Raw genomic sequence first — 10,659 nt, forward strand, 5'->3', positions numbered from 1 at the left:
TGAAGCTATGACAAAGCCCTAAGAGAGTCCAAATAAGCCAGCCAGTAATGATTCCAAAGAATAGCTCTGGGTTAGTAATTTATCCAAAGGGACAAGGACTTTGTTTTTCACATATTTCCAAATGGGAGGGGTTGCTCTGTGCACATTTATACAAGTAACTTTTTAAACCTCAAAGTCTTTCCCATGCTGTTGGCTACAAGAGGCTGTAGTCAGCCTCAGGGCAGCTGGCTCATCCAGCCGGGTTCCACTCTGCTGTTCTAGGGTTATAAGGCGGCTCCTGTCCTGGGGTCACACCACCTCTCAGGGGGAGTCAGGTGGGGCCATATAACAGCTGCAGAACTGTGGGGGACACTCCACACACCAGAACCCAAATTGCCATCTTGGCCAAACCATGCAGACCTCTGTGATGGCCCTGCTTCCCTGCCTGGACAGGTGGTCACCTCTCCATCCTCCTCTTTACCCCTGTGGAGCCTCCCTCCTCTGTTTTAACCAGAAAGATCCTTCCCCATCTTTCCTCCAGTTGCCTGTGAAGCATAAAAAAAAAATGAAGAGAGATTATTCTGGGCCCCTTAAAGTCAAGATTCAGGCACACTCTAGGATATCTTGTGGGAGGGTTTCCCCTAGTGGGACCTTGTGTTAGGAAGGTCTTCAAGAAGGATCAGGAAAGTGACTCTAAGGTAGAAACAGGCTTCAGAATGAAGAATACCAATGAATGAAGAATTCCTGCCATCTCACTAGTGACGATATCTGAGTCAATACCCCCATCACCTTGGTTTCCGCATGGTGCACCTTAGCGCGTGAAGTTAGCTTTATCTCACATGGCCCTGCTTCATCCTGCCCAGGAATGACGAGCCAGGACTAAGCAAATGTTCAGTCAGGCTTCCCCCACAACGTCTCACGAGGGTTCCCCAGAAGGGAAGCAAGACCTGGACAGTACATATTCTACGGATCAATGAAAAGTCGGAAGCAGGAAAGGATTCTGCAACTTTTTTTTTTCTTTTTTTACTTTTTGGGTACACCTCCCTGGCATGTGGGATCTTAGTTCCCCAACAGGGATGAAACCCAAATCCCTTGCATTAGGAAGTGCAGAGTCTTCTCAAGTTGATTTTTCTTCCCAAACTCCAGAGAGTTTTTTTCTTCTCAAGCTCAGAGAAGTCATTAGCTGAAGAAAAGAGTTTATTTTCTTCAAAAGTTTTCAGAAAATCCTTTAAAACAATGCCGCTGCTGTTTAGTTGCTAAGTCATGTCTGTGTGACCCCATGGACTATAGCTCACCAGGCTCCTCTGTCCATGGGGATTCTCCAGGCAAGAATACTGGAGTGGGTTGCCATTTCCTTCTCCAGGGAGATCTTCCCTATCTAGGGATCAAACCCAGGTCTCCTACTTGGCAGGTAGATTCTTTACCACTGAGCCACCTGGGAAGCTCCTTAAAAGCAATACTCTTCTGCATTTTGATCAGTCATCATTCCATCAAAGGTCCCAAAGGATAGAGCCTTCACTATATAACCTGATGGCCACAGGCAGCAGCAGCAGGGAAAGGCAACAGCATCATGGGCTTTCCTCCATAAGCTGGGACCCTAGACCATGAGGGTTCAAATCCCAGCTCTGCCACATGCTGAACAATTCTGTGTCAATCTCTTAGCATCTCTGATCTTTGGTAAAATCGGAATTTAGTGTATCTATGGCACAGTATGTAGAGAAGGAGTGTAAATGGGTTGACAAGAGTAAAGGACTTAGAACAGAGACTGGCACCAAGGAAGTCGGCAGGAAACAGAATCCCACCCTCAACACCCCTCAGCAGGAATACAACCCTGCTGAGAAGCACCAGAGGGACCTGGGCTCAAATTCTGCCTTTTTCTCTTGCTGATTGCATGATTTCCATCAAGTTGTCTCAGCTCCCTGATGGTTCATTTCTAGGCTTTGTAAGGACAAGGACTAATCCACCTGATGCACCTGGTTCATAGAGGCCAAAGGCAGCCATCACCATTCTTAATGGAGCCCCACGTGTGGTGCTGTGTGCCTGTCCCACAGGAACCCACTAAGTACCGGTTGGCTGATGAGGGGGAGGGGAACTACTTCTGAACCAGTTTTTCAGGCAGCTTCTGGGAAGACAGCCAGCGCAGAACAGTGTCACAGATAGCTAAGCAAAAGAAAGTGCTCAAAGTTCACATTTGACTAACCGGTCATTTTGAAATGAAATGTATTATTTCATTTCAGACGCTTATGACATGTCACCTCAATTTTATTCATATTAGTTGGCCCTGCAGCCCAAGTTGTTCAGGGTGGCACAGCATTCTGTCAAGGTTTATGTCTCTGTGACTGTTCAATTTTAAATCCCTGGAGACACAAAAGTCCTCCGAGCTTGGGAAGAAAAAACTCTCTGGAGTTTGGGAAGAAAAAATCAACTTAAATTTTGCTGTCTGTAATTTCTCTCTCTCTCTCTCTCTTTGGCTACACCACGCAGCAAGTAATCTCTCTTCCTTTATACTTACTATATAAACTTCACTGAAACTGTGAAACAGCTATAAGTCACTTTAATTCACATGGTGGGAAACTCTTTAGAAGGATAGGTTCATTTGACCAGTGTTTTTAAATCCTTAGAAATTTGGACTAAATATTAGCATGTTTTTCTTTTTTCAAATTTGCATACAGTTTCTAGAGCTGTTTTAAAGCCATAAAGTCTATGATTACTGATAGTCTGGGAAAGTCTCCTTTAACATTCCTGAAGCACCTCTCTAGATACAAGGACTGGAGTCAGGGCCACACTTAGAAAACTTTCGATGACTTCCTTGATTTGCTAACTAACTAGATCTTCTCCTTCTGAGGTCAGCATGACCATGTAAAGTTCTTGAATTAGCATGCACCAGAGCCAAGGAGGAAGAGCTCATCTTCACAAGAAAAAGGGAGGCAGATTGTTATTTAATCCTTATTGCTAAAGCAGACTTGTTGATTGATTCTGAAGTAAATGACCAACCATTCATCCAACCCAGAACATCCAAAGGTCAGATCAGAAATACAGTCCACCCTGGGTATCCTGGGGTTTGCATCCACGAATTTCCACCTGTGGTTAATTGAACCCAAGATTACTCAGGGCAGATGTACTCAGACATTTTATCTAAGGGACTTGAGCATCCGTGTCTTTTGGTAGGTGAGGGGTGTCATGGAACCAATCCTCATGGACATCTAGGAACAACTATATTTTGAAGAAGAGATGCCAACCAGAGCAGCTTCAAAGGCTGCAAACCCCAATGTTGGCTTAAGTTCATGCCAGCCCAAAGTGTGCTCATAGGATGGTATCAAATCCTCACAGAAATTAAACAGCAGAGCCACCAATCTGAGCCCAGCTCCATCTCTCCAAAATATGTTCTTAAAGCCAGATGGTCGACACCAAAATCAGATTGATTATATTCTTTGCAGCCAAAGATGGAGAAGCTCTACACAGTCAGCAAAAACAAGACTGGGAGCTGACTGTGGCTCGGATCATGAACTCCTTATTGCCAAATTCAGACTGAAATTGAAGAAAGTGGAGAAAACCACTAGACCATTCAGTTCAGTACAGTTCAGTTCAGTCGCTCAGTTGTGTCCGACTCTTTGCGAGACCATTCAGGTATGACCTAAATCAAATCCCTTAGGACTATACAGTGGGAGTGAGAAATAGATTTAAGGGACTAGATCTGATAGATAGAGTGCCTGATGAACTACGGATGGAGGTTTGTGACACTGTTCAGGAAACAGGAATCAAGACCATCCCCAAGAAAAAGAAATGCAAAAAAGCAAAATGGCTGTCTGAGGAGTCCTTACAAATAGCTGTGAAAAGACGGGAAGCAAAAAGCAAAGGAGAAAAGGAAAGATATAAGCATTTGAATGCAGAGTTCCAAAGAATAGCAAGGAGAGATAAGAAAGCCTTCATCAGTGATCAATGCAAAGAAATAGAGGAAAACAATAGAATGGGAAAAACTAGAGATCTCTTCAAGAAAATTAGAGATACCAAGGGAACATTTCATGCAAAGATGGGCTTGATAAAGGACAGAAATGGTAGGGACCCAACAGAAGCAGAAGATATTAAGAAGAGGTGGCAAGAATACACAGAAGAACTGTACAAAAAAGATCTTCGCGACCCAATCACGATGGTGTGATCACTCACCTAGAGCCAGACATTCTGGAATGTGAAGTCAAGTGGGCCTTAGGAAGCATCACTGCGAACAAAGCTAGTGGAGGTGATGGAATTCCAGTTGAGCTATTTCAAATCCTGAAAGATAATGCTGTGAAAGTGCTGCACTCAATATGCCAGAAAATTTGGAAAACTCAGCAGTGGCCACAGGACTGGAAAAGGTCAGTTTTCATTCCAATCCCAAAGAAAGGCAATGCTAAAGAATGCTCAAACTACCGCACAATTGCACTCATCTCACATGCTAGTAAAGTAATGCTCAAAATTCTCCAAGCCAGGCTTCAGCAATACGTGAACCATGAACTTCCAGATGTTCAAGCTGGTTTTAGAAAAGGCAGAGCAACCAGAGATCAAATTGCCAATATTTGAAGGATCATGGAAAAAGCAAGAGAGTTCCAGAAAAACATCTATTTCTGCTTTATTGACTATGCCAAAGCCTTTGACTGTGTGGATCACAATTAACTGTGGGAAATTCTGAAAGAGATGGGAATACCAGACCACCTGACCTGCCTCTTAAGAAACCTATATGCAGGTCAGGAAGCAACAGTTAGAACTGGACATGGAACAACAGACTGGTTCCAAATAGGAAAAGGAGTACATCAGGCTGTACATTGTCACCCTGCTTATGTAACTTAAATGCAGAGTACATCATTAGAAATGCTGGGCTGGAGGAAGCACAAGCTGGAATCAAGATTGCCAGGAGAAATATCAATAACCTCAGATATGCAGATGATACCACCCTTATGGCAGAAAGTGCAGAAGAACTAAAGAGCCTCTTGATGAAAGTGAAAGAGGAGAATGAAAAAGTTGGTTTAAAGCTCAACATTCAGAAAACTAAAATCATGGCATCCAGTCCCATCACTTTATGGTAGATGGATGGGGAAATGGTGGAAACAGTGGCTGACTTTATTTTTCTGGGCTCCAAAATCACTGCAGATGGTGATTGTAGCCATGAAATTAAAAGACGCTTAGTCCTTGGAAGGAAAGTTATGACCAACCTAGATAGCATATTAAAAAGCAGAGACATTACTTTGTCAACAAAGGTCCATCTAGTCAAGGCTATGGTTTTTCCAGTGGTCATGTATGGATGTGAGAGTTGGACTATAAAGAAAGCTGAGCACTGAAGAATTGATGCTTTTGAACTGTGATGTTGGAGAAGATTCTTAAGAGTCCCTTGGACTGCAAGGAGATCCAACCAGTCCATCCTAAAGGAGATCAGCCCTGAGTGTTCATTGGAAGGAATGATGCTGAAGCTGAAACTCCAATACTTTGGCCACCTGATGCGAAGAGCTGACTCATGTGAAAAGACCCTCATGCTGGGAAAGATTGGGGGCAGGAGGAGAAGGGGACGACAGAGGATGAGATGGTTGGATGGCATCATCGACTCGATGGACATGGGTTTGGGTAAACTCCAGGAGTTGGTGATGGACAGGGAGGCCTGGTGTGCTGCAGTTCATGGGATCGCAAAGAGTCGGACATGACTGAGCGACTGAACTGAACTGAACTGATCTGAAAGCCCCCCATGTTTCTGTTCTGCTAAATCAGGTCCTGGTTTTCTTCTCTGCCTATCTCGGGTGCATGTGTCAAAACCCAGAGGCCTAATCTTAAGTCACTTCTTCATACCCAAATTCCAGACTGTCGCCACTAACTGAAGGCTGCACAACATCTTCAATAGGATGCCCCTCTCACACCTCAAGTTCAGCATCTCCATAATGTTGGAATCATCTTCCCAGCCTTCTCTAGCCTCTAAAACTCAGCCCCTCCTTTGGAATTGTGGTTTTATTTTCACTGTTTTGTTTTTTAACATTACAGCCCTGATCTCAGTTGCTAGGATCTGCTCTTTGAGAACCTCCCTCACTGTCATTCTCCCCCAGCCCCCACCCAGACTTCTCCCATGTTCCCCCATCTCCTCTAATCCTGCAGTTCTGAATCCTGATGGGTTTCCACATCTTCCACTTTCCCTCTTCTAACTCTGTACTTCCAGTCATAGCTGCCCCAGATGAATCTCCAATCGTGCCACTGCCCCACTCAAAAACCTGTACCTCTCCCCTTTGGTCACCCCCTCAAAAATAAAGTATTCACCCTTGCCACATAATGTTCCCCCAATGCGCCCACAATTTAACATCCACAAATGCTCCATCACTACATTACATGAAGGGTTCCAGGTTTCAGTCAAACCAAATAAGCACCTTTTCCAGAAACATCTTCCTAGCTCGTACCTCTCCTCACATGGCAGCCCAGCCATCAGGCCTTATGACCAGCTATGCCTGCCCACTACAAACAACCATCTTGATGGGCCACCATCTTTCGCATCCACATATTTTTGCCAACTATACAAAAGTATCTTTCAGAATCTCTATTGCTGGGACTTTCCTGTTGGTTCAGGGGTTAAGACTCCATGCTCCCAATGCAAAGGGCCCAGGTTTGATCCTGGTCAGGGACCTAGATCCCTCATTCTCAAAGGAAGACCCCTGCAGGTAGGAACCAAGATCCCGAGTGCTGCAGCTAAGCCTGGAATCACCCTACCTTTCTCCAGCCTCTAAAACTCAGCTTATGTGGCCAAATAAATCTCTTTTGAAAAGATTCTCTATTGTATTCTAACTCTATACATGTAATATTTTCCCTAAAGCATAAGCTCTGTATCTTTCTCATCTCTCAGTAACTTCTAAAATTTAAGAGAGAGAGAGCGAGCTCCAGGCTCTATGTTTAAACTCCTGATCTGCCTGATGAGGAGTCAGAGCTGACATCCATAAACTGGTCCCACAAGGTTCCTGCAAGTCTGCAATCATCTTGTCCCTCTGGCTAGATGCCCTACTAGGGCAAGTCAGCAGCACTAACAAGTTATCTGCAGGTACGCTAGCCTTTTCATCCAGAATATCAAAGCCGATAATAAGCATAATTTGGAGCCCAAGCTGAGATCTTGTCTTATTGCCCCCTCCCCAACTACATATGATACAGAGACAGTCAAACTTACTTTCCCACGGGCATACAGAATGTTCAGGTTCTACTCTTTCTCTGTCAGCCATCCACATGACCATGTGAAATGCCCATTTCATGGGTACAATGCTCTTTGAAATAGTGAAAGACCAGTGACGTGCCCAAACATACAGGAAATGTCAAATAGCTCATGATATGGCTGTACAGTGGAACACTGTGTGTGCTAAGTCACTTCAGTTGTGTCCAACTCTTTTCAAACTTATGAACTACAGCCTGCTGGGCTCCTCTGTCCATGGGATCCTTCAGGCAAAAATACTGAAGTGGGTTGCTATGCCCTCCTCCAGGGAATCTTCCTGACCCAGGGATCGAACCTGGTTCTCTAATATCTCCTGCATTGACAGGCAAGTTCTTGATCACTAGTGCCACCTGGGAAGCCCTAGTGAACACTATGCAGCAGTTAAAAAGGAGGAGGTGAATTTACATGTCCTGACATCGGAGGAGGCTAATTAGGTAGAGTTGAATAATGAAAGCAAACTGCAGAAAGGCATGTCAAGTGTGATTCCATTTTGTTTGCTGTTTACAAATAGTCACATGGAAGTGCTTATCCATGTATAAATTTATATTAATATAGAGAAGTATCTAGTAAAAAAAGAAACCCAGTAGATTATGAACAGTGTCTACCCCGGGGAATGGATAAAGGTGGGTCTCACTTTTCCCTTTGTGTTCTTCTGAGTGGTTTGAATTTTTGTTAAGTAACATATAAAGGGTTTCCCTGGTGACTCAGAGGGAAAGGATATGCCTGCAATGAAAGAGACCCAAGTTCAATAACTGGGTCAGGAAGATCCCTTGGAGGAAGGCACAGCAACCCACTCCAGTATTCTTGCCTCGAGAATTCCACGGACAGTAGAGTCCATGGAGTTGCAAAGAGTTGGACACAGCTGAATGACTAACACACACACACACACACACACGTGCGCAACATATAAAGGAATTTATAATTATAGCAAAAACTATTTTTTAACCTAGTGCTTACAGGTGTCTAGTTTAACAAATATGCACAATTCATACAGCCAAAATTGGCACCCTTTGTCCAGGTTCTACTAATATCCCACTACCTACGGTCCCACTATCTGAGGTTACTTATAAGGTGGGAAAAAAGAAGTGAAGTCATTCAGTCGTGACTGACTCTTTGCAACCCCATGGACTGTAGCCTGCCAGGCTCCTCCGTCCATGGAGTTTTTCAGGCAAGAGTACTGGAGTGGGTGGCCATTTCCTTCTCCAGAGGATCTTCCTGACCCAGGGATCGAACCTGGGTCTCCTTCATTGCAGGCAGACGTTATACCATCTGAGCCACCAGGGAAGCCCTTAGGTGGGAAAGATGCACCTCAAAGCAGATCTTGTGTTTCTGAGTCTCTTTGGGGTTGTGAGAGGTGCTGACACATTTTTAAACAATACAAAAATGACAAGCACTCTTTTTTAAAACAGTAGGAAATCCTATGGATAGAGGAGCCTGGTGGGCTACAGTGCATGGGGTGGCAACGAATCAGACATGACTGAGTTACTTTTACTTACCTTCACTTTTTAAATAAGCCCCCTGGTTTTCAAAGTCAGGTAAAGCTGTGAGGACACTTTTACTTGTTGTACATTACGTTTAAAGTAAGAATTTAATTGAATGTTTCCTAAAGCAAAGTCTCCTTAGACATGTATTAAGAAGGTCATAGGTGAAATAGTAGTGGAGTCACCACCTTCTAACATATTTCCCAATCCCTCTCCCATCAGGGCCCAACTTTGCTTGACATCTGCAAATAAATGATGATGGGATTGACATGTACACACTGTTATATTTAAAACAGATAACCAATAAGGACCTACTGTATAGCACAGGGGACTCTGCCAATACTCTGTAATAACCTAAATGGAAAAAGTTTTGAAAAAGATACATGTGTATGTATAACTGAATCTCTTTATTGTATAACTGAAACTAGCAGAACATTGTTAACCAACTATACTCCAATATAAGATTAAAAAAAATTTTTTTTTTAAGTTAGCTCTACCAAGCCATACTGTAAAACCAAAGGCGAAGAACTGACAAGATAAGGAATCCAGGTTTCAGGGGCTGGGCTTTTTCAGCTGCAGTGAGCACTGTGTACAATGCTTATGAAGTGCTCCTGAGTATGAGAAATACTAGGAAGGAGTATGAGCAATCTGAAAACCCAAGTATCCTTCAGCTAAAGTGAGGACCAGTCTAAACATAAAATCCTTGTGCACACCAGAATAAAGCAAAGGGTATTTGTCTTAGTAACGTAAAAGCCTCACAAGAAGGTACCCTTTGAATCCCTGTGTCCCGTTCATTCCTTTACTACGCACAATGTGATCTGCAGACCAGCAGCCCTACCACCACAGAACTTAGAAATCCAGCATCTCAGTCCCCACCCCAGACCTTCTGCAGCCCCGTGTACACCAGCACTGAAACCCTGAAGGCGCTAAATACTGCAGGCTTCCTCCCAGCCTCCTCCCAGCCCGGCTTACCTGCTGCTTCTTAACAAGACTTGTTCAGGGTCAAGGAGATACTCAATTAGAAACCTGACTTGGGACCCCAATTTCAAAGGGAATGAAAGCAAAAGGAGAGAAAAACGGAAAGGGAGGCACGGGGACCAGCACTTTCCCATTTGAGGCTAGGGTGGGTGTGGTGGGCAGGCCAGGTGTCCATGGGGCCAGTCAGTTTCACCAGGAGGAGGCCGAGAGAGGTGCCAAGGCTGCTCAGCCCAGGGGCGCCGGTTGCAGGGTGGAGGCAGGTATGGACTGTGAGACAGGCCCCCCAAGTGGGCACCCACAAGCTTAAGGGAGGGGGGAACTAGGGCTTGAGTGTGGTTTGAGCTTCTGCAGAGGAGCTACCGGAGACAGTGTGTAGGTATCTCAGCTATCAGAGAGACAGACTGACAGGAGGGGCAGAGCACCGACAGCATACTGCCCGGTAGATCCCCAGCCAGAGAGAAAGAGGACTCGGCCAGGGTGGGGGCTGGGGGGTACAGAAGCCTGACTCACAGGTGCGCGATGCCCGCCTTGCGCACGGCCGTGGAGATGGCTTTGACCGCGGTGCAAAGCGAGTTGAGCAGTTGGGTCATCTCGCCCGTGCCACGGGCCTTCCTGCCCTCTTCCATGACGAAGCGGGTCACGGTGACGATATTGGTGTCGAAGGCTGCCTGGTCCGTCATGCTGGGGCCGGGTTGCGGCTCGCTAGGCGACAGGTGCGGGCGGCGGGAAGCGGTGGGAAGCGGCCGCAGCACAGAGTGTCAGCGCGGCGGCTCCGGAGCGGGCCAGGTTCCAGTCCCGGGGCCGGGTAGCCTATAGGCGCGGGTCACCGCCCTCCGCCCCCGGGAACACCTCCGCGCCCCGGACCCCGCCCCCCCGACTGCGGCCCCGCCCTCTCCGACCCTCTATGACGTCCGGGATCCTCGTCCAGTCTCAGTTCCCCCAGCCGCTGGGTGTCCCCCCGCCTCGTGCCCCGCCCCCACCCCACCTCCGCTTCCTCGCTGTCGCCGCGATGCGCCTCTG

At 45.9% G+C, this 10,659-nt stretch overlaps 1 protein-coding gene across 1 annotated transcript in view; it reads right to left on the bottom strand.

Moving 5' to 3' along the window:
• FBP1 (fructose-bisphosphatase 1) overlaps positions 1-10,439 on the bottom strand; it is a 30,813-nt gene extending 20,374 nt beyond the window's left edge. The window contains exon 1 of the mRNA XM_019966535.2: positions 10,150-10,439. Within this exon, the coding sequence (XP_019822094.1) occupies positions 10,150-10,319 (170 nt within the window). The 5' untranslated portion in view covers positions 10,320-10,439. The remainder of the gene's footprint in view (positions 1-10,149) is intronic.
• Between the last annotated feature and the right edge of the window lie 220 nt (positions 10,440-10,659).

Source organism: Bos indicus, chromosome 8 (genome assembly GCF_029378745.1).
Source record: "Bos indicus isolate NIAB-ARS_2022 breed Sahiwal x Tharparkar chromosome 8, NIAB-ARS_B.indTharparkar_mat_pri_1.0, whole genome shotgun sequence".
Taxonomy (NCBI): Eukaryota; Metazoa; Chordata; class Mammalia; order Artiodactyla; family Bovidae; genus Bos; species Bos indicus.